At 35.0% G+C, this 21,694-nt stretch overlaps 8 protein-coding genes and 3 long non-coding RNA genes across 19 annotated transcripts; 5 read left to right on the forward strand and 6 right to left on the reverse strand.

The window, feature by feature from the left end:
* Positions 1-5: 5 nt before the first annotated feature.
* Positions 6-1,896, reverse strand: UBC37 (ubiquitin-conjugating enzyme 37). Of its 4 annotated transcripts, NM_113362.2 has the most exons (6): positions 1,658-1,877; positions 1,513-1,582; positions 1,341-1,446; positions 1,136-1,234; positions 936-1,046; positions 6-862 (listed from the first exon to the last, which is right to left on the reverse strand). In NM_113362.2, exons 1-6 carry the CDS (start codon positions 1,803-1,805, stop codon positions 167-169), a joined length of 1,230 nt encoding a protein of 409 aa, NP_566751.1. In that variant the 5' UTR covers positions 1,806-1,877; the 3' UTR covers positions 6-166. The 4 variants fall into 4 exon arrangements, with proteins under 4 accessions (NP_566751.1, NP_001325555.1, NP_001325556.1 ...); NM_001338689.1 differs by having other exon boundaries at positions 39-862; positions 1,341-1,582; positions 1,658-1,896; NM_001338688.1 differs by having other exon boundaries at positions 39-862; positions 1,513-1,896.
* Positions 1,897-2,979: 1,083 nt separating this feature from the next.
* On the forward strand, positions 2,980-4,547 carry AT3G24514 (uncharacterized protein; the record flags this gene model as incomplete). The annotated part of the gene is made up of 2 exons (NM_001338686.1): positions 2,980-3,070; positions 4,522-4,547. The coding sequence occupies 2 exons, from the start codon at positions 2,980-2,982 to the stop codon at positions 4,545-4,547; spliced, it is 117 nt and encodes a 38-aa protein (NP_001325553.1).
* On the reverse strand, positions 3,186-3,374 carry AT3G24516 (uncharacterized protein; the record flags this gene model as incomplete). Its single annotated transcript, NM_001125218.1, has 1 exon — positions 3,186-3,374. One exon carries the CDS (start codon positions 3,372-3,374, stop codon positions 3,186-3,188), a length of 189 nt encoding a protein of 62 aa, NP_001118690.1.
* Positions 3,704-4,239, reverse strand: AT3G24517 (uncharacterized protein; the record flags this gene model as incomplete). The annotated part of the gene is made up of 2 exons (NM_148748.1): positions 3,704-4,105; positions 4,150-4,239. 2 exons carry the CDS (start codon positions 4,237-4,239, stop codon positions 3,704-3,706), a joined length of 492 nt encoding a protein of 163 aa, NP_683590.1.
* On the reverse strand, positions 3,858-8,471 carry AT3G24518. Of its 4 annotated transcripts, NR_141616.1 has the most exons (5): positions 7,310-8,086; positions 7,102-7,224; positions 6,820-6,995; positions 4,925-5,196; positions 3,858-4,406 (listed from the first exon to the last, which is right to left on the reverse strand). It is a non-coding gene; the product is annotated as an other RNA (long non-coding RNA). The 4 variants fall into 4 exon arrangements; NR_141617.1 differs by lacking the exon at positions 3,858-4,406 and having other exon boundaries at positions 4,851-5,196; positions 7,310-8,471; NR_141618.1 differs by lacking the exon at positions 3,858-4,406 and having other exon boundaries at positions 4,852-5,196; positions 6,800-7,224; positions 7,310-8,410.
* Positions 6,664-8,472, forward strand: HSFC1 (heat shock transcription factor C1). Its single transcript, NM_113363.2, has 2 exons — positions 6,664-7,280; positions 7,365-8,472. The coding sequence occupies exons 1-2, from the start codon at positions 7,053-7,055 to the stop codon at positions 8,127-8,129; spliced, it is 993 nt and encodes a 330-aa protein (NP_189095.1). The 5' UTR covers positions 6,664-7,052; the 3' UTR covers positions 8,130-8,472.
* A 2,510-nt stretch (positions 8,473-10,982) lies between these two features.
* AT3G24530 (AAA-type ATPase family protein / ankyrin repeat family protein) lies at positions 10,983-13,615 on the reverse strand. Of its 3 annotated transcripts, NM_113364.5 has the most exons (7): positions 13,241-13,615; positions 12,884-12,994; positions 12,708-12,806; positions 12,510-12,620; positions 12,116-12,419; positions 11,892-12,031; positions 10,983-11,812 (listed from the first exon to the last, which is right to left on the reverse strand). In NM_113364.5, exons 1-7 carry the CDS (start codon positions 13,382-13,384, stop codon positions 11,276-11,278), a joined length of 1,446 nt encoding a protein of 481 aa, NP_566752.1. In that variant the 5' UTR covers positions 13,385-13,615; the 3' UTR covers positions 10,983-11,275. The 3 variants fall into 3 exon arrangements, with proteins under 3 accessions (NP_566752.1, NP_001325641.1, NP_001325640.1); NM_001338691.1 differs by having other exon boundaries at positions 11,021-11,812; positions 12,708-12,994; positions 13,241-13,557; NM_001338690.1 differs by having other exon boundaries at positions 11,021-11,812; positions 12,884-13,557.
* Positions 13,616-14,367: 752 nt separating this feature from the next.
* Positions 14,368-15,109, forward strand: AT3G04705. The gene is made up of 2 exons (NR_141118.1): positions 14,368-14,523; positions 14,833-15,109. It is a non-coding gene; the product is annotated as an other RNA (long non-coding RNA).
* On the reverse strand, positions 14,913-15,341 carry AT3G04725. Its single transcript, NR_141119.1, has one exon. It is a non-coding gene; the product is annotated as an other RNA (long non-coding RNA).
* A 2,124-nt stretch (positions 15,342-17,465) lies between these two features.
* Positions 17,466-18,359, forward strand: AT3G24535 (uncharacterized protein). Its single transcript, NM_148749.2, has one exon. It carries the CDS (start codon positions 17,604-17,606, stop codon positions 18,168-18,170), a length of 567 nt encoding a protein of 188 aa, NP_683591.1. The 5' UTR covers positions 17,466-17,603; the 3' UTR covers positions 18,171-18,359.
* A 38-nt stretch (positions 18,360-18,397) lies between these two features.
* Positions 18,398-21,246, forward strand: PERK3 (Protein kinase superfamily protein). Its single transcript, NM_001338692.1, has 8 exons — positions 18,398-18,981; positions 19,068-19,394; positions 19,495-19,581; positions 19,655-19,725; positions 19,846-19,922; positions 20,037-20,184; positions 20,278-20,439; positions 20,910-21,246. The coding sequence occupies exons 1-8, from the start codon at positions 18,501-18,503 to the stop codon at positions 20,994-20,996; spliced, it is 1,440 nt and encodes a 479-aa protein (NP_001319631.1). The 5' UTR covers positions 18,398-18,500; the 3' UTR covers positions 20,997-21,246.
* Positions 21,247-21,694: the final 448 nt, after the last annotated feature.

Consider the following 21,694-nt stretch of genomic DNA (forward strand, 5'->3'; position numbering starts at 1 on the left):
CATTCTAATCTATTTTCATCAATAAAATTTATCCATCCATTTTCAGATTTTCTAATCTCATTTTCATTTCAAGGTTACTAATCATAAGCTCTAATTATAAATAACATCCTGATCTACATTGACAACAACAACAAAAAAAAACAAAAAAAACAGTTTTCATCACTTATCAAGGTCTACATTTGAGGACTCTCCTCTTTGCCAGTGATAATCTTGACCTCGAAGAAGAGACTCTTTCTTCTTCTTCTTGTCCACTATCATCACTGTCTAGAACAACAATGGATTCAGCCATTGATGTTTCTTCCAATACCGAATTCTCAAACTCACCTCGCAAACTTCTTGCATCTTCATTTTGATTCATCTCCAGTTTCATATCAGTTTGCGCAAGTACCTCAGGTTTGCTAACTTCATTCAACTCTCCAAGTGGTGATCTCAGGGACAGTTTTCGGCTTAGTCTATTGTTGTCACTCTTCGCAGCAGAAGTTCGAAAACTCGCCAAAGTATCATTACATGGCTGCTTCAGCCCCAGAGAAAGCTTCTTTCCATTCAAATTTGGTTTTTTGTTTTCTTTGCAAGCAGCTGAAACACCACGTGTGAGCTCTTCTTCACCACACAAGTCTTTCTTTTGAGATTGAGAAGGCAATGCAAGAGATAACTTCTTCCTACTCCTTTTAATCCCATCGTTTCCAAACGAATTCCCCTCGCCAAAACCAACCACTGCTTTTCTTTTCCCATTGCCATCCTCTTGTTCATCTCTCCCTGCAGTCTCACGTTTCACTGTATGTGCTATGCTTAAAGAAGATTCCACTGTCAACTTAAGCTTAACACTATTTCCACTTTCACCAGACTTCTCATCTCCATGATTCTAAAGAAACAACATCAACATTTACTTAAAAGCTCCACTCAACACACTATATAAGTATAACTAATTTATGCACCTTAATTTGTAAGCTGGTGCTGCATCCATCAGCTTTAACCTTAGCATACTTCTCAGTCATCTCTCGTGCCTTATAATCAAAAGTTTGTCTATTGTATTTATACTCCCTGCTCTGTAAACAAACACCATAACAAAACCTTAAAGAAACAAAGTCAAAATCTCAAAAGAAAATAAGTCTGTTTCCTTCAAGTAGAAACTTACTACTTCACACATCAATCCATCATCAGGATTTGGTTCACTAAGCAACAATCTCATACTCGTCAAAACTGTCGAGATATTCAACGATGGTTGCCAAGCTCCCTATACATTGTTAAACATGATTCATATATTCCATCACTAGTGTTGAATATAGCTATCATGAAGAATCAACAAAGGCATGGAGGAAGATGATGAAGCAAAGTCTAACCTTGGGAGGGAGATTTAGAATGTCAAGGCAAATCCGGCCACTGTTATCGATGTTTGGGTGATAAATCGGTGTAGCGAACGACACAATTGGTGGCTGAAATGGATATCTAATAGAGCCAAATTCACATTCAGATTCAAATCATCAAACACCAGAATCGAGTTTGATAGATTACCTCTCAGGGATTTGAATCTTCAAATTGAAGATTCCATTAGCATATACAGTATCTTCAGGACCTTCGATTTCTGGAAAAAAATCATGAATATCAAAACAGATTTGAATTTGAAAATTGAAAAAAGAGGATATGAAGAAAAGCTGACGAGCATCGATGGTGGAGAAAGTGGAGAAATCGCCGGAGCCATTGGCGGCGGAAGAGAGATGTGGAAACGAAGCGCCGTGAGGTGGATCGGAGAGGAGAAGCTTTAGCTCTTTCTGCATTCTCAGGCTTAATCTCGCTGCTTGAGCCATTGATTCAGAAACTTCTTCGTCTTCACAGCTTTCTGAAAAACAATTGGGGGCAAAAGGGATTTTGCAGTGATTGGCACTGGCGGGGGAAGATATTTTGGATCTAATAAGGTTTAATTTTCACTTTTAACTTATGGGCCCTTTGACAAAAAAAAACTTATGGGCCCTTTGACAAAAAAAAACTTATGGGCCCAAAACCAATTTGGCCCAATATAGTGTATACATGTGAAAGTTTCTTAAGAAACATTTGTGTTGAACATATATAACAAGTACAGAAAAACAAAAAAAAACATCCGTTGATCTTCTATATTTCTTATGATAATAAAGATTATAATCATAGTCTTGTAAAAACTATAATAATTGTTATAAGTACAATAAATAAATTATTTGATTTGCAATCTTTGAACAAAGTTTATACTACTAATAATATGATAATATTATTGAAGATTAATTGTTTATAGCTAAACAACATGAAGATGTGAAGATAGAAACCACATAACCTTATTATTATTAGTATGAATTTGATCTAAGAATAATAATAACTCAAATATATTCGATCTATAACAATTTTGTGTCAAAAGCTTTAGATTGATTGTTATTTGGAAGCATCTTCTAATTTTTCAAAAGGATGAAATTTTATCATTTTCACTCTCTATAAAGTACTATAAACTCAATTAAACGACATAATGAATCTTGGTTCACTTTCTATTATTGAATCTTGGATCAACTTAATTCTAACTAGATTACATACGTAAATCTCTTTCTTCCATCACCTATGTTTCTCAAAAAATTCGACAACTCTTTTTAATTTTGATTTTGATTTGAGGATCATGAAATCTTTTAGTAGTATTCCTCTACATATTTGTCTTCTTGAAAGATTATATCGAGAAACAAAATTGGTATAAGCTTTATATATTTCACTCAATTTAAAACATGAAACGCTTCTAGACACTAATATCGAGAGACTTCTTCTGCCAACGGTTTCCGGTGCCGGAGGAGCTCTAGCTCACCGGCGCCGTCAATTCTCCGATTCGCATGTTCAGTTTCTTCTTTGTATGTCTAGCCTCATTGCTTATCTTTCTCTTTTCAGTAATTTTTCCCCTCTTTTAAAACTATCTCGAATCCTTTCAAACCTTTGGCTTCTGGTGAGAACTTCAACCAACATCAAAAGGAAAAGATGGTGTCTGGCGATACCCATCTATCACCTTCATCATGCAACACCTCTGTGGAAGTCATCTATAACGATGCTCTTGCGTTTTCAATCTATGGTAGAACCACCAACTTATCGCTTTGAGATCTCGTTATCCCGAGCATTTATCTTAACCCAAGCAATGTCGCACGGCGAGACACTTCTCTGGGATACGACTTCACTTTTTGGATTGACTAGGATCCTCTGGTTCTCCTCCTCTGCCTCACCTCACGGCCAAAACCAGCAAACGTCGACCTTTCCTTCACCGGAGATGGACGCTTCCCTCTCGTCATCTCCGTACAACAGCCGCCACCATCACGACCTTCATTTGTCTGAAGGGAAATTAGGTTTACAGCTGGTGGGCCTGGTTCTTTTTGGCCCATTAAGGTATCGAATGCCCATTAGTAAAGATGATCCAAAACTGCCTCTCCTAAAGCCCAGGTCTGATCTGAACTATTCTTTATCCATCTTTAGTCAATCTCTATATCACTTATTGGCTTCAATTGATCGTGGACATCATACGAACCATAATGAACTAGTGTTGATATGGTTGCATAAGAACTCCCTTAGAACCCTGCCCTTAGTTTCATCTAGGACTTTCGTTACTGGCTTTATTTGTTTGAAGAATAATGGTATCATGTTCCCAACTCCAACAAGTCGATGGTGTGATCTTTGTCACCCAAGCGCCACCATATGTATATCTCCGACACATTTAGGTATCTCCTTCAAGCAATCCTGCATCAGCAGTAGAGTTAAGGCTCATATCTCTCGGATCTCCAAAGAAGTTCCCAACCTTTTTGAGATAATTACTGAACCTTCGCCTCACGCCCTTGTAGTTAAAGGATTGAAGAAAATCGGCATTATGATCACGTCTCCAAGGAGCGGTGATTACCAACGCTTCTTCAACCTTTCCCACTCCTATCCTCTGATTACTGAATTCAAGCAAAAGCGATTCAACATTATTAAGTTTAGTATTCATGATCTTCAAAGCTTGGGAAAGAACGGCATTATGATCTCGTCTCCATGGAGTGATGATTACCGAAGCTTCTTCAACCTTCTTGACCTTACACCCATCGTTACCCACCTCCTCGGCGATGAACAACTCCAGTTTCTCCTTCTCGTGTCGGCGAGAACATCGGCCTTGGAACCTTATTCAACGTCATCTCGTCTCTTGACAGTGACCAATTTGTTGTCCATTGATTCGTTCGTGGAAGATCCTTCGACTACCCGTGACCTCACATGTGCCATCATGCCTTATAGTTTGTGGCTCAAAGCTCTCATGAATTTTATGTCGTTTCACATTATCTATCATATCTTGGTTTTGGGGAATGCCTCTTTTAATTATGTTTTAAACTTTGTGATCTTTGAATCACTCCTTCTTATATTTGTTTTGATTTGAATAAATGAAAACAAATCTTTGCAAAAAAAAAAAAAAAAGATTATATCGACAATGATATTGTTTAAATATATCAGTCTACATTTATCATCTTCTCTGTTAGACTCGTCGTTAAATTTCTATTTTTTTAATAGTTTACACAGATGTTTTCATATTCTAACTATTTCTTTATATAATAAATTTGTATATCTAGTAGACGGATCTTCAAAAAAAAAAACAAGTTCTCCCCACATATTAATATCAAAAAAATTCTTAAATACCTTATCAGCATTTTAGATTTAATTATGAGCAAAATAAATGTTTAGAGATATGAAACTTAAATAATTGTATCTTATTCTCAACAATTAACGAATAACCAATTTGGAGACAAATCTATAAACTAATAAATCTTGCTTCTCTATAGGGTGCGCTTTTGTCCCTGTTACGTATGAAGTGACGTATAATCGTCTACTAAACTATTTTATCCGTACGACATCAGTTTCCTATAATATTTGTGTGACACTATAATAAAAATGAAAAATCATGTTCGTCGTATACCTGAATTAAGCAACGTATAATGAATAAACTTTCCATAAATACAAAAATACTCGATTAGTGGAGTGTGCATCGCCAACAAAAAAGATTCTACGCAACGTGTCGAATCAGTACTTGTTCCTGAGTTCCTCCGTCACTAACCAGTGCGGACCATGTCAGTATCCAAGCACCCACACGCTCGTCGTCTCTTGAAAACATCTCACACAAATACACAACGGCTCGGACTAATAACTTGCCATCTAAGAAAAGCTAATTGACCTAAGGCTTTGTGGCACCTGCATGTAAAAAGCAAACACGAATTTGCCACGTTATTACAAAGCATACCACGTCACCGTCTCACTGTTACACTATCTCTTGTTCTCCTTTATTTCGCTATGGACAACAAAAATTATAAGGTGGGGAAGAGATGTCTCAAAATACTTTTTTATCGTCCTCTCAATTTATGTAACTGATAATAATCGAAATAGATAAATTTAATTGTAGGTTGACAAAGCGCTAATTTTAATAAAAACATATATTAGTTTGGAAAATTTTGTCGTAGTAAGTAATTAAACCTATCAATCTTGACTAATAATTTCAAGTATCCCATAAAAATCAAAATTGTCCTTAGGTTTTGAAATTGTACTACTGATAGTACGTAATTAAACAAACAAAAGCTATAGCTTGTGGATTATAGCTAATCCCATTTGGCGATGAGAGTAATATATATATTGTTCAAATAAAGTTGTAATTAAGATTCGATTGAAAAGGTAAATTATAGTTTAAGAAAAACAAAGAGAGGAGACAACAATTAAAAAAATGAAAAGTGGAGAACTGTACTCTCGCCTATACGAGGAGGTCATTATCTCCAAGGCTCTCAAGGATTAAGGACCATGCTTTGATTCTATAAATGTTGTTTTATTCAAACTATTTATATTATTATATCATACGTAATATGTGGTTAGCATTTGACCCACGTCCCCTTAATTAAGTCTAGATTAATCCCATTAATCTATCCAATTAATAATTAGGAAAATTTTATATAAGATTGCTATTGGATTTCTCGGTGGTGGTTTAAACTATAAAATAGTAATGCCTTTGATGCGTGTGATTTTTTATTGGAACTTATTGGTTTTAATTCTTAACCTAGCAATTATATTTGTAGTAGTTTATGTTAATCATTGTTTAATAATACTCCTATAATAACTCTTGCAAGTAGCAACACTTGTGTGGCTATTTATTCCAGAGTCCATGGATATGTATGTATAAGAAAATAGGAGTGCTTTTGCAGATTGAAGAGTTTGTCTATAAAATCATGTTTACTTGGCATTTAGTGTTATTGTTTGCAATTTTTTATTTTAAATTAGTCGGATATTTTAAGTTAAAATCTGAATACACAGCATGTTCCTTCTAACGTTTTTTAACATAATTGTAAACTAAAGAAAAATTATAATATAATAAATTAAATTATACCCTCTCTATTCATTGTAGAAGATTTGTTTGTTTCACCAAATGTGTTTTTTTTTTATAAGTTGCTCTCACTCTTGAGAGTTTTGGAGTATTTTGAAGAGGACGAGGTTCTTTTGTGAAAAAGTGAAAGAAACAAATCATGTCAAGAATTAGAAAGAAATCATGACAAATAATTTTGTTTGTGCAGAAATTACAAATGAATCATAGATATCCTTCTAATTCGGGATCGGAAACCAGTTGAAAAATCGATGGACTAAGCTTTCTATATTGGGACTAGCTTACCCTTAGAATTAGTCAAGCAGCTTAAATCATCTATGACTTAAAATTATAATTAAGAAAAAACAATGCCTAAATATGCATATATTTCAAATGTATCACATAACTTGTGACATAAGAAAATATAAACAAAACAAAAAGGGCAAAAAAGACCTGAAAGCTTAGAGGCACACCTGCATAGGTCCCACAGTTCACTCGTGACACCGTAAAAGGCAAAACACGAACCCGCCACGTTATCACAAAAAGCAAGCCACGTCAATATAGTCTCACTGTCAACTACACTTAACTTACTATTTTCACATCTCATTTTCCTATCTTTATATAAACCCTCCAGGCTCCTCTTTAATTTCTTTACCACCACCAACAACAAACATATAAACCATAAGGAAAACAGAGAAAGAGAGAGATGGAGGACGACAATAGTAACAACAACAACAACAACAACGTGATCGCACCTTTCATCGTGAAAACATATCAGATGGTCAATGATCCTTCCACCGATTGGCTCATCACTTGGGGACCTGCTCACAACAGTTTCATAGTCGTTGATCCACTCGACTTCTCGCAACGAATCTTACCTGCTTATTTCAAACACAACAATTTCAGCAGTTTTGTTCGTCAACTCAACACCTATGTAAGTTAATTCATAACCGAAACTCATACATGAAACTGGAAACAGGGGATTACGAACTAATGATCCTTTCTTTATTTACTTTAGGGGTTTAGGAAAGTGGATCCGGACCGGTGGGAGTTTGCGAACGAGCATTTTCTAAGGGGACAGAAGCATTTGTTGAATAACATAGCGCGTAGGAAACACGCGCGGGGGATGTACGGTCAAGATTTGGAGGACGGTGAGATTGTGAGGGAGATCGAACGGTTAAAAGAAGAGCAGAGGGAGCTAGAGGCAGAGATTCAGAGGATGAACCGGAGGATCGAAGCGACGGAGAAGAGACCGGAGCAGATGATGGCGTTTCTTTACAAAGTCGTTGAAGATCCTGATCTTCTTCCAAGAATGATGCTCGAGAAAGAACGGACAAAGCAACAACAACAAGTTTCCGACAAGAAGAAGCGTCGTGTCACGATGTCGACGGTGAAGTCAGAGGAAGAAGAAGTGGAAGAAGATGAAGGGAGGGTCTTTAGGGTTATGTCATCATCAACACCGTCGCCGTCATCAACGGAGAATCTTTACCGGAATCATTCACCGGATGGGTGGATTGTTCCTATGACGCAAGGACAGTTTGGTAGTTACGAGACGGGTTTGGTGGCGAAGTCGATGCTCTCGAATTCAACGTCGTCGACGTCATCATCTTTGACGTCGACGTTTTCTTTGCCGGAGAGTGTTAACGGAGGAGGAGGAGGAGGATGTGGGAGTATTCAGGGAGAAAGAAGGTATAAAGAAACGGCGACGTTTGGAGGAGTGGTAGAGTCAAATCCACCAACAACACCGCCTTATCCATTTTCTCTGTTTCGAGGTGGCTTTTAGCGTTTAGCTTCACATGATATATGATCTTTAGACTTTATTATTGTTATATTATTATTATTATTTATTTTTTGTGTGTTTGTTCTTAATTATTTTATGTATAACCAAAAGAAAGAAAGAAAATAAGGACAGATCCATAGTTGAGTCAGTAGTCATCGTTTGTAGAAAGTTTTGACAGTATATAATTTCTGATTATATTTGTTAAAAGTTCATATGTTGACTTTGTTTTCCTTTTAAAAGTACTTTCAGGTGACTTGTGTAATATATTCACACTTGTAATAACAACAATTTTGATCTTCTTCACTACTTCAGTGTTTTGATTTTTGAATAAAGTATTATTGTAGCCTTATATCTTTGTAATAACAACAAAATATAGGCTTTACTTTTTCCACTTTAAGCTAGTAATTAAGTCTATATACCATTTCAAATTTATCGTTAATGGCCATCTTTAAACTAAACCATATCGAGTATTTGACTCTTTCTCTTGAAACACTTGTTCTCAAACACATTAACGAATCAGTTGACATGGTATATAGACTTACTAGCTTATATAACCCACATGCTTAAAGCTGATCATAAAGTAGAAGAAACATTGCCTATATATAACCCACGTGGTTAAGGCGACACAAGTCGGTCGACTGATAACAAGTCAACGAGACATCCATTCAAGATTCAAACGTATCATCAACACGACGCTCCACTTTCACTTTCATCTAAAATTGATAACATGACATTGTTAAATTTTGAGACGTGACAGTTAGCCACGGGACTTTGGTCGGCCAACAACGTTTCGAACACTCATTGGGCTAGAGAGAGAGAGAGTATAAAACAACGATAAATCTAAATTGGACCACCTGATGTCTCTCACACGAGGACGCGTGGTTATACCAGATAATCGCAAAATCTCTTGTAAGATGTTCGGGTCCATACTTTGATTGTCGGCTCTACGATACGCTCATACGCATACATCATATAAAGTTACTATCACAATTTTGTTTTGTTGTTTATGATTGATTTTTTAACACTTCGATAATACTTATGTTTTCTTTTGTTAAAATACTTAAATAATATTATTAAAGTTGTAAAGATTCGTAACTTTATAAAGTTTTATGATCTTTTACTCAATTTTATAAATTAAGTATTCACTTATTACTTTTTTTTTTTTGTTAAAAGACTTGTTTACTTATTTGTGATGTAGTTAAGAATTATCTTTTATATTAATTTATGAATAATATTTTATATGTCTTTAAAAAAAAAATAGCGAAAAATTTCTCCAACTTAATAGGAGAACAAAGTTGAATAATTTTCTTCTTAATAGGATATTGAATGGTCTAGTATCCATTAAAAACTAAGTCGGCCTAAAATATTTTCATTTTATACTATTAATTAGCTAACAACATATACTATTGTTTATCAAAGAAACAAAACATACTATTGGTTGTGGATTAGCTAACCTTATTTAGTAATAAGAGAATAGTTTTTCTTGTCCAAATCAATTGCGTAAGACTCGACATAAATGGAAATATATACTTAAAAAAGGAAAAGAGAGAATAGTTGTAAGTTGACAAAGGGCGAACCATCTCTTGCCGGTTGGAGGAAGTCATTGTCACTTAGGATCTAGCGAATCAAGGACCATTCTTTGGTGCTATAAATTGTAGTTTTATTCAAGCCATGTAACTTTTTTGGATTTTTATAATGCACCTAACATGTGGTTAACATTTGACCCACGTCCTCTTAATTTAAATCTAGCTACATAATTATGCATTACTTAATTGGTAAATTTTGCATTAGGATATTGGTTTTCTTGGTGATGGCTTAAACAATAAATTAGTGTATGTTAGATTTTGATTGGATTAGAGGTTTCAATTCTTAACCAAGAATCTTTTCCCCTTAAAAAGTGCTTTCTTTTTATGAAAATTATTGTCTCTATAACCAAATACTTCTTGGCTTCTTGCGCACTTAGTGCCAAATCATTTGTTTATAGTAACGTCTTATCCAATCAATTTCAAAGGAAAGGGAAAAGATAGAAAGATAGGTTAATTGACTTGTTTCCAAGATATATATTAAGTTCATTTCCATATTCAAATAAATTCCCAAATTATTGTCTAAAAAGTTACTAAGTTTTTCAAATATTAGGTTTTGGATATTCGATTTTGATCACTTGTAAACTCTTTCTGATAATAAATTCTGGAAAAGGTCTCAATGAGTCCAGCTAGGTGATGAAGGAAAATTCAGAAGCACAATCATCTTAAGGGTTGTAGAACTATGGTGATGTTCCCAAGCATACATGGTCTAGTGGTAGAAGAAGTTTTGGTGTAAGGGAAAACTTTTAGATCCGAGTTCGATTTTTCTTGTAAACAAAAACACAAGTCTGTTAGTTGGGGTTTGACCTAATTGGTTTACATGGTAATCAGAAATGCATGCGGCTTCACTACCCTTTGACATTAGTCGGAAAGCATTCCAAACTCGGAATAGTGACAATTCGAGGAAAAGTCCACTCCAAAACATTTTGGTACGTTTCCATCCGGACTAACCGGATCAACCGATAGAGTTTATCAAACAAGAAAAAAAACAATGGTTTTGTTAAACAAGAAGAGAAGGAAGTAAAGTTAATCATTTGATCGTCAAAATATGGCGTAAAGGATTGTATGCATTTTGGTTAACTTAAGATTTGGGATCTTGAATTGATCACTTTCAAACTCTTTCTGATAATAGATATCGAGACTATCCAGAAAAGATTTAAGGCTTGATCAAGTGCCAAAAAGGTTTTCGGTATCCAATATGATGGACCAAAATCTTGTATTTGAATATCGAATGTGTAGAAGGTTGACAAGTTTGGTTCGAATTCGAAGTTCGAACCAAACGCAACACTTTTACATGAAAATCGTTGGCACCATAAATAACACTACTATGAATTAAAAGAAATAGAAAGACATTTTACAAAAAAATATGAGAAAAGTGAAAAGACAAAATATCAATATAGTTTTATACAACAGAAATAGATTTGATCAAACAATGGAAGTTGAAACCAAAGCCTCTCCTCCTACAAGATCTTGAGGGGGACAAAAACATAAAGAATATATGATGTAAAGAATTGAATCAATACAATTTGTAATACTAACCAATTATTAGCCATCAGAAGTTTCTTTTCACTGCGAGAAAACTCGAAGCCCGGCCTCTAGATCCTCCAACTTGATTGTACAAATCTCTTCAGTGTCAACACACTCAAAGCTAAGTCGGAGATCAAGATTCTCCCTCGCGTTAACAAGTAACGTGTCCACCAATCCTCCATTCATCTCTTTCCTCTGCTTTTCCGTTGTTTCTGCCTCTATCAGTGACGCTATCTCCTGCAAAGTGCAGGACTCATGCAATCTGAAACCATAGAACAGAGTGTCCTCTCCTTGGTTGTTCATCTTGATGTGTAGTATCTGCGCCAGTTCCTTGGCACTGAAGTCGCTGAAATTGAAAAACTTTGTGACCCTTCTGCAAAACCCTTCGTTTGATGCGATCACACGCTTCATGGGCTCGCTGTATCCTGCAAATATCACCACAATTTTCCCTGTGTCCATGACTGACATGATTTCTTCCAGAGCTTCTAGACCGTAGTCCTTGTCGTCCGCCTTTTGCATCGGGATCAATCTGTATGCTTCATCCACAAACAGAATTCCTCCCTCAGCTTCTTGGATCTGTCCAGAAATTGAAAGTTTTAGATTCTTGAAACCAAACCCACAAGTAAAACCAGAAGATTATGAACAGTGTTTTCACCTTTCTCCTGGTCTTTGGTCCTGTATGGCCAACAAACTCACCCACCAAATCTGTACGCTGTACTTCTGTTACCTTATCAGTTGGTAAAATTCCAACCGTGTTAAGCAGCTTCCCGAGAACTCGAGCTACCATGGTTTTACCTGTGTTTTGGATCAACAAAAGCAGTCATGTATTGGTTTGATTTAAAGACAGAGATGTATAATCATAAACCATTATCCTTTCACCTGTTCCAGGGTTTCCAAGAAATGCCATATGCGGAGGTCTTCGGGTTCCAATATTTAGCCCAAGAGCCCTTCGCCTTTCATCTAAAAGCATTCCTTTCGCCCATTTCCTCAGTTGTGTCTTCAGCTCACTTAATCCAACAATATTTGATAACTCATCCTCAAGTAGTTCCATCTTGGCTTTTGTCTTACCACATTGCTCAAGCGCACTTCTTTTCCTCTGCTCTTGGAGAAACCACCGCAGTAATTCCCGTAACTTCTCACTGCCTTGCCCTTGAGGCAGATGGTCCAAAGGAGTCATCCCTTCCTGTAAATACAAACTCCCACAGCTATTACACAAACAATACCATAATTCCCTAAAACAAAAGAAACCAATAATCTCAGAGGTGGAACATACATTATCTTTTGCACTGCAATCTGCGTTATGATCAAGCAGTGTCTTAACAGTCGAGATCTCTTTAGCAGTAATTGAGTACCATACCGCAAGATGCAACGGTGTCATACCATTCTACATAAAAACCAAAACCAAATCAGTCCAAACTATCGTCATAGTTGTTACTTCCCACCTTATAATCAATCAAATAGAGGAAATTACGCTGGCTTTAGCTTCGATAAAAGCACCACTCTCAAGGAGTAGCTTTGCAGCTTCATTACAACCGTTCTTAGCTGCCATATGCAATGGAGTCTCACCATACTAAACAACATTGAAAACGATCAATGACAAATCAAAAGCTCAAGCAAAGAAGAAAACAGAAAGCAAACCAAACTCACAGTATTCATTGCTTCTAACTCAACTTTATCAGATCCAGTCCAAGCGAGAAGATACTTAACAATATCAACATTACCATTACCAGCAGAAACATGAAGTGGCGTATGATACATCTGCAATACTAATCAAAGTCAATACAACACACATTTCAATAAAGTTTGCTTTTTATAGATTCACATGCATATACAAAGCTTGAAGATCATGAATCCTGTCGAGATTCGAAATCAGACCCTATCTAAAAGTTCAAATTTTGCATCCAGATTCCAAAATTCAGCTACAATCTAAATCGACCCACCGAATCAAACACATCCCGGAATCAAAATGCATACATAAAGAAAGAGTCAAGATTTGGACATTACGACGGGATTGCGTTCATTGAGAAGAGAAGGATTGTCTTTAAGAAGTCTCTGTAAAGCAATAAGATCGCCGGAGAGAGCACAATCGTGAATTGTGGTGGGTCTAGCGGATCTCAGCCGCTGCCCTCCACCGTTTTGTCGGTTCATTTCTCTTCTTCTTCAATCCTCAACAACAACAAGAAGACGAAGAACTCTTTTCTTCCACCAAATCTAATCTCTTTTGGGAAAGATTCTCTCGAGAGGATTTTGCGGAGAATCAACACTATCGAAGAAATAGATTAGAGAATGAGAGTACCTCCGCGTCTTCCTCTTTCGTCACTAGTCTTTTCTTTGGCGTCTCTTCTTTCTTCATGGTATTTGAAAAGACTAATTTACCCCTACCTGACTTTTTATGTTTTTTTACTTTCCTGGCGTCTTCCTAAACCCAGCTAAGCTTTGGTTGCCCCATTATTTCATTGATTAACCTAATCATATAATCACTATTACAAATTACAATTATATTTCTCATTTCACTCTTAACTAACTTTTTTAAAATAAAAAATTATAGCTACGGCCGTAAAATACCTTATAGATTAAATGAGAAGTATTCTTAAAATTTCATTATCTTTTTTAAAACAAAATTATCATGTTGATGTATCATTTTTGGAGAAATTTTTAGTCTATTTAAATAATTATCTAATTTTTAGTAGACTATTTAAAAACTTGGCCATTAGTGTTATATATAAATAAATCAAACATATAGGAAAACGAAATTCAAATTTAATAAATCAAATTTTGAAGCAAATAAACTATTCATGATTGTTTGTTATTTAAATTAGAAAAAATACGTTGATTTATTAAATTTGAACAGTTTATTTGATTAGAATTTAAAAATATACTTTAATACTTCAGATTTTCTATAATAATACAATTGATTTGATGATTTGATTGAGGTAGCCAAATGTTACTGATCCATTCAGACACATATGCATACTACACATAATTAATTATTTTCTTTATTTTTTTATCTCTTTCTAGTTCAGAAATTTCAAATTAATAACTTTATTTTATACGAACTTTACTTAGTTTTATCTTTGTCGGTGGTCAACTACATCATTTGTTTTGTAATCTTTCATGAGTTTTCTTTTGATCAGTTTGAGCCATTATTGTCGATCATACTACAACAACTCATCTCTCTTACGAGTCACAGTAATGGATTGAACAATGTGAAGATCCTCTTAAAGCTTGCAAGTCCTCAGTTATTGATCGCTCTTATCTCCCATTTACCCATTGTGAAGCAGAGGGAGTATACGTTATTGTTTCATTCAATTCTTTGACATTATAGTGAATATTCTCTTCTTTTTGTAGTTGCCATTTGCTTCAGATTCTAATAGCCTCTCACAAACCAGATGTTGCGCCAATGTTGGTCCAAGAGATTTCCGGTTTTTTTCCCCATTTCGCCACACACAAGTATGCAAATTTTCTCGTAAGACCTGTTGTTGAATATGGAGCTGGTTCTACTGCCTCATTCGTATTGCGTAAGCTCTCTTGTGTTTTGGAAGCTTGATGGATGACTGCTATGGAAACTATGTCCTCCAATCTATCATCCGAAGGTACGTGATAAGCTCCGGAAGCTTATCTAAGATGAAAAGAACAGAAAGAAATGGAGGGAGAGAAGTATTGCACCTTTACGGTGAAGAAGAAGAGAGATAAGAGAGAAATTTAGATTGATATTGTTGTTGATCGTTTTCGATAGAAAAAATGTTTATCAGCTACACGGAGTACAAGCCAACACATCGCCACACATGCAGACTTTAAAAATGTCTCGTTAGCTACACGAAATATTGACATCACATACGAACATACACGACATCCTACTTTGACCAGAATCCGGCATTACCCAGTATTAACCGGTGTTGACCGATATTGACCAAAATTTGATAAGAAGAAGAAAAGTTTAAGTAGAAGACAATAAAAGGAAATTGGGCTTAACACTAAGCCTAAATCAAAGCCCCACTAAAGCCCACTCATCTTCAGTTTTGGTTTGTATCAGTATGCTGCCTTTGCTCCGAGATATCAGATAGAGAGGCTGAACTTGAGGCTAATGTTTGGGATAGGGAAGTAACTAAAACTTTGGAGTACATTCGTAATACCAATGTTTGAGGTATGAGTTACTGAACATCGTAGAAATTATCATTAGCTTCATCTTTTTTATTACCAAATCTCGATCTACTAACATTTTTACCGGTTGCATATCTATGTCCTTCATGTAACTTCAGTTCTGTCTACTTCCTCAATTGAAAGTGAAAGTAATCCCTAAACATGAATCTTCATCAGCGAATAATTTTTAATTTTTTTATTGTTTTAGAAAAAACAAATCTCTCCTTAAATTTTGTTTTCTTTTAGATACAACATTATTTCATTTTAACCATGTATAGTATAGTTAAAACAACGTAATTAACTAAATTGGTAAATATACCGGGCGTAAAAAACACCTAATATATATTTAGCCACATGCACAATACAAGATATATATGTTGCATTTGCAATCTACATTTTTTTTTTATCGTAACTGTTTCTATTAAATTGAGATTAAAATATAATCGAAATTCGACCTATGAATCCATTAAGTTTAACTGGATATACTCAACCATAGATCTATTTATATTTAAAATTTTAAATAGTTCCACCTATTAGCACACAAATTAATTAGTAATAACTTTATAGTTGTATTAGAAATAAATAACTAACTGCTAGAAATTCAATGACAATTATAAAATTTAATTGTTTATGAGAGACCACAGAATAATATATATTGAAATTAATGAAAATAAAATTTAGGATATATCAGAATAAACTCAAGATTTGTTGTCCGAATCTCTATTTTTAATATGGCAGCTTCATGTTTAGGTTGATAAAAATAAGAATATAAGTGGGTGGATATAGAACTGGTAAAATAGATAAATCAAGAGTAGCTAAATTAGAATGGTGCCAATTCAACTACCACAGACTACTGCAACAGATCTAACCCATTTCTACATTTAAAAAGATGTCCTCCCTCTTACTTCACTCCTTCCTTTAAAGTTTCTTCAACATTTAATTAGAAAAGAGTTACTTGTGATTCTTTTCAAACTGTAAAAAGAGGTAATTACGTTTCTCCCCAATAATAAATAAATCTCTTTGTTTTTCTTCAATATTGTAACAATTTATAAATACTACCAATACGTTTATTTCACTTAAGCTTATTGTGTATACAATATGTTATTGGATATTTTTATATTTAATTTTACCTTCAATTCTCTAAACAATCAATATACAACTATCTAAGTATGTTTACTAGCAAATAAATAAAGACGGTGGAAAAGAACCTAAACTCACCAATGCGTATAAAATAATTATGATGTGAGCGGGTATTGATTTTTAAAAATAGATTTTTAGTTTTGAAGATAATTTTGATTCTAAAGAATCCAAAAAATATAATAAGATATAGATAGATTAAGAAAACTATGAATTTTTTTTGGTGATTTAAATAAAGAAGAAGAACGGCGTGTTTCGACGGACAAATGAAAAAAGTTGAACGAAATTTGAGAACTACGAATATATTAACATCTTCTTAACCACACACAACAAAAGAATATGTAAATTCTGATCTTTTAGATGGCATTCACTTCTAAATAAGAAAATCGAAATTTTCTGAAAGAAACCTGAAGATTTGAAACCAAAACCTAAACTTTTCTTCGGAACTATATAAAAAGGTTGAGTATTATTAAAGTATTTTTCATAATGATCATAAACAAAAATTGTAATGGAAAGATATATTGAACCTTGCACTACCAAACAATAAATTGAATTCTACTTACAAGCTAAGATCATCATAATTTGACTATCAATAATTTCATGCTCTTTTATGCAGAAAGATGTTAAGATCGAAATCATTATTATCTGAAAACAAACTAGAGATCAAGAAAGCAGTACTACTGATATTATCAATAATTTTTGGTTATAAAACTGCTACTTTTGTATTCTCAACTTTTTGATTCTTTAGACATGATAACTATTTTGAGTAACGGACGACAAAATATAATATCATTTTCTCAAAAGTAGTTTTGTTACCATTTGTATTTTGTAGCAATGGTAATTGATGGTTGCCTGCTTAAAGATACTTTAATTATTACATCTACACATACATAATCCAACTATACACCCTTAAATATAACCATCCCTTGGCTTTAGTCATTAAAAAGAAAAAAAAGAAAAAAAAGCCTAAAGCCTTTTCAGCATCTATTTAACATAAAGCAAGAGCTTCCGGAGGACAAATCACCAAACTCAAAGAAGACAAAAGTAATACAAAAAAACAGATCTGTTCACGACGAAAATAAGAGAAGATATGGTTCTTAGAAGCTCAATCTCCAACACAAGAAAACTCTTCCAAAAAACTATCGACAACTTCAAGTCATTCTTCTTCAACAACGGTACTTATCACAAACTACCAAAAACACCTAACAACACCTCTACCAATATTAATAATGATCATCCAAACTCCAACATCATCACATCATCATCATCATCCATACACAAGCAATTTCAACCTAAACCCAAAGACTATGTGACTACAAACAAAGCTTCGAGTCTACAACCGAGAATAGGAGACAGAGACGAGACACTCTTTTCCCAACCAAAGGTTAATCTAGTTCGTACAAAACTAAAGGAGATGGAGAAAATGATGAATGATGATATAATAAGTGATGAATATTATGTCTCAGATGTAATAGAATTTTTGCATTGCTACTCTCGTCTTCGTTACACTGCTTACCTCGACGTGGTTGAGAATTTTTTCATGGAGGTCTACTCTGATTTCTTTAGCCCTCATCATCTCGTGGGCACCCGAACGGCTGTACAAAGAAGGTATCCCGCGGTTGTTGGAATTGGATCGTACGGTGGCCATAAACATTGATGGAGAGGTTCAAATATGATAAGTGATTGTTATTATATTTGTTTTATTTTTACTTTTTCTGTTTTCTTCATATATTTGTTTAACTTTGTGAATCGGTGATTGTACATGGCTATACTTAGTAGTGTTTTACTTTTATAATTTTACAAATAATAATTGATGAACCTTTTCTTCTATCTTTTTTGTTGGTTTCGGTAATCCAGCTTTTAATTTTTGTCTGAAATTCACAATAACATTTGATGGATCTTTTTGTTTTTTGTCATCGAGTATGTATAAAAGTTGACCTTTGACGTGGGGGTTTTAAAAATAGAAAAAAAAAAAAAAACTGAAGACATGGCGCGTAGTAATAGATGTGTACCCCAAAATAGTTCCATTGTCCAAATTCCGATAGAAGAAGTATTCAAAACTCAACTCAAGTCTCGGTGGCAGCAGATCACAATGTCATCTGCTTCTTCTCCACCGCCGCCGCAGGTTTTCGTCCCAGAGCCACTTTTTTCCGAACCCCCGCCTCCTCCCAAAGCACCCGTTAACGTTTCCCTATCTCCACCGCCTCCTCCGCGGTCTCCCTCCACATCCACTCCACCTAGGTTGGGAAATCGAAACCCTCCACCTCCAGCGAGTCCCTCTGGCCAGGAACCTACAACTCCAACTATGACCCCAGGCTTTTCTCTATCACCGCCGTCTCCCTCAAGATTATCAACGGGAGCTGTGGTCGGGATCTCCATAGGAGGAGGAGTTTTTGTGTTGACTTTGATTTTTTTCCTTTGTAAGAAGAAACGACCAAGAGACGATAAAGCACTTCCGGCTCCCATAGGTACAACAAAGATCTCCATTAGAAGAATAAATGGATTCCTGAACTATATATTGTTGCTCATTTCCTATGAATCAAACTCTCTTTAGGGCTTGTATTAGGCATCCATCAAAGCACTTTCACTTACGGGGAGCTAGCTAGAGCCACCAATAAATTCTCTGAGGCCAATTTGTTAGGAGAGGGTGGATTTGGATTCGTATACAAAGGTATATTGAATAATGGAAATGAAGTTGCAGTTAAACAGTTGAAAGTAGGGAGTGCTCAGGGTGAGAAAGAGTTTCAGGCTGAGGTTAATATTATTAGCCAAATTCACCATAGGAATTTGGTTTCCCTTGTCGGTTATTGCATCGCTGGTGCTCAAAGATTGCTTGTCTATGAGTTTGTTCCCAACAACACTCTCGAGTTTCACCTCCATGGTTAGGAAAACAAAACAAAACTCTCTTATGGTTTCTTGCATGCTTGAATGCTTTAAAATGAGTACTGATGGTTTTTATTTGGGAATTGAATTTGTGGTAGGGAAAGGACGGCCTACGATGGAATGGAGTTTAAGATTAAAGATTGCTGTCAGTTCTTCCAAAGGATTGTCTTATCTTCATGAAAATTGTAAGTCTAAGATCATTTTTAATAAATATTGGCCATGTTTGTTAATTTGTCACGCATGTATATATATTCGCAGGCAATCCTAAAATCATCCACCGTGATATCAAGGCGGCAAACATATTGATTGATTTCAAATTTGAAGCAAAGGTACGATTTATCTTTCTTTCTTTTTTAAGTTTCCATTAAGACATTGTGATTATATGTAACTTGGTACGATTATTTTCGTCAGGAAACCTTTGTGTTTTGTGTCTTTATTCTATCTTTTAGGTTGCTGATTTTGGTCTCGCCAAGATTGCTTTGGATACAAACACTCATGTATCTACACGTGTTATGGGAACCTTTGGGTAAAGATCATCTTGAATCTACTAAATATGTACATTTATGCTCATTTTGTACTTATTTTTGTGATCCTTATATCATCGTAGAAATTACTGAAACTTATGGTTATGGGATTTTAGGTATTTGGCTCCGGAATATGCTGCAAGTGGAAAGCTTACTGAAAAGTCTGATGTTTACTCATTCGGCGTTGTACTTTTGGAGCTAATAACGGGACGTCGCCCTGTTGATGCAAACAATGTCTATGCGGATGACAGCTTGGTTGATTGGGTAATAAATATAACTGCAAATAATTTAGCCTTCACATGATTTTACCATTTGACTGTTGAAAATGATGCAAATGCTACGTGTGCATGGAAGTAGGCACGACCATTGCTTGTACAAGCACTTGAAGAAAGTAACTTTGAAGGTTTGGCTGATATAAAGCTGAATAATGAGTATGATAGAGAAGAGATGGCTCGCATGGTTGCTTGTGCTGCAGCTTGTGTCCGCTATACAGCTCGCCGAAGACCTCGCATGGACCAGGTAACTTAATTAGTCTTTAATTTTCTTAGCAAAAAAAAAAAAACTGTCTTTGTTTTAGGGGTTGACATTTGGTTTTTCAGTTTTGAAATATGTAAACGGTAGAACCAAAATATGTTCAGTTTTTGTTTTGGTTGGTTATGAATACAAAAATTACCAAGACATAAATCAGATTTTAGTTTTAACCAATATTTATATATCTTATAATAAAATATATTTATAGTATAGAGCTAGTGTATACCAAAAATATGATTTTGATTTTGGTCATTTTGGTTGGTTCGGTGTTTATGCCTATATGTATTTTGTTGTATACATAGTATAATATATTTAAACAACATTACTTGAATAAAACTGACATGACCGAAAAGTGGGGCACATGTCTTCCTAGCCGGAATGTTTTGTTCAGTTTGCAAAATAGGAGTCAATTAAGATGTTAATAATGCGAACGGCTAATTGGTGTAAAAAATGAGCAGGTTGTGCGTGTGCTAGAAGGAAACATATCGCCGTCAGATCTGAATCAAGGGATAACACCCGGTCACAGCAATGTATACAGTTCATAGAGGAAGCACATATTATGATACGAGAACAATGTAGACGTACACGAGGAAGTTTCGGATAAAAATGGGGCACGGTGGGCGAGTACAGTAATCCAACTAGTGACTATAGACTGTATCCGTCCGGCTGGACGCTCGAGCAGTGAGGGTCAAGCCACACGGGGAAATGGATTCGAGATGGGGAAGATTTAAAAGAACTGCTCAACGTTATGGTGGAGATTCTCTTTAAAAAAAGAGGGAAAAAGATGCATGGCTTTTTTGCATTTTGTAAAACTGTAATGATTTGATATTTGAGAAAATAGATTAAGTCTGATGTAATTGAACCAACATCTATATGTTACATTTTTTATTTTTTTTGGTGTCTTTCTCTAGGGGTTGTAATGTGCTCAAGATTGAGGTTGGATATTATTCTCTCATTCTTTTCTATTTTCTCTGTTATGGGTTTGATGCTGAAATGTTGAATATCAGTATTGGGATTTCTTCTTGATTTTGATTGTTCTTGTTGGAACTTTTCCTGCAGCATTGAAGATACATATGTATCATAGTAAAAAACAACACACAATTGATTTTGTTTATTATTCGTTTTGATTATTTGGAGCAATTGATAAACATGTTTTGGATGTGATGGTGAAGTTAATTAAAGATTTCTGGTTCTGGATTCGCTTTTTAGTACTCGTATTACTTAGATGATCCTTATACTTGGT

The sequence above is a fragment of the Arabidopsis thaliana genome, chromosome 3, assembly GCF_000001735.4.
Source record: "Arabidopsis thaliana chromosome 3, partial sequence".
Lineage (NCBI taxonomy): Eukaryota > Viridiplantae > Streptophyta > Magnoliopsida > Brassicales > Brassicaceae > Arabidopsis > Arabidopsis thaliana.

What these genes read in the sequence shown, in the direction of transcription:
- PERK3 (NM_001338692.1), top strand. Translation starts at nt 18,501, where the DNA reads ATGGCGCGTAGTAATAGATGTGTACCCCAAAATAGTTCCATTGTCCAA. An exon ending in CGTGTTATGGGAACCTTTGG is followed by an intron (nt 19,923 to 20,036) that starts GTAAAGATCATC and finishes ATGGGATTTTAG; the next exon opens with GTATTTGGCTCCGGAATATG. An exon ending in GAAGACCTCGCATGGACCAG is followed by an intron (nt 20,440 to 20,909) that starts GTAACTTAATTA and finishes AAAAATGAGCAG; the next exon opens with GTTGTGCGTGTGCTAGAAGG.
- AT3G24530 (NM_113364.5), bottom strand. Translation starts at nt 13,384, where the DNA reads ATGAACCGACAAAACGGTGGAGGGCAGCGGCTGAGATCCGCTAGACCC. An exon ending in TTATCGAAGCTAAAGCCAGC is followed by an intron (nt 12,621 to 12,707) that starts GTAATTTCCTCT and finishes GTTTTTATGTAG; the next exon opens with AATGGTATGACACCGTTGCA. An exon ending in TCTTGGAAACCCTGGAACAG is followed by an intron (nt 12,032 to 12,115) that starts GTGAAAGGATAA and finishes TCCAAAACACAG; the next exon opens with GTAAAACCATGGTAGCTCGA.
- HSFC1 (NM_113363.2), top strand. Translation starts at nt 7,053, where the DNA reads ATGGAGGACGACAATAGTAACAACAACAACAACAACAACGTGATCGCA. An exon ending in TTCGTCAACTCAACACCTAT is followed by an intron (nt 7,281 to 7,364) that starts GTAAGTTAATTC and finishes TATTTACTTTAG; the next exon opens with GGGTTTAGGAAAGTGGATCC.
- AT3G24535 (NM_148749.2), top strand. Translation starts at nt 17,604, where the DNA reads ATGGTTCTTAGAAGCTCAATCTCCAACACAAGAAAACTCTTCCAAAAA.
- UBC37 (NM_001338688.1), bottom strand. Translation starts at nt 1,805, where the DNA reads ATGGCTCAAGCAGCGAGATTAAGCCTGAGAATGCAGAAAGAGCTAAAG. An exon ending in AAGATTCAAATCCCTGAGAG is followed by an intron (nt 1,447 to 1,512) that starts GTAATCTATCAA and finishes TGGCTCTATTAG; the next exon opens with ATATCCATTTCAGCCACCAA. An exon ending in GCACCAGCTTACAAATTAAG is followed by an intron (nt 863 to 935) that starts GTGCATAAATTA and finishes TTGTTTCTTTAG; the next exon opens with AATCATGGAGATGAGAAGTC.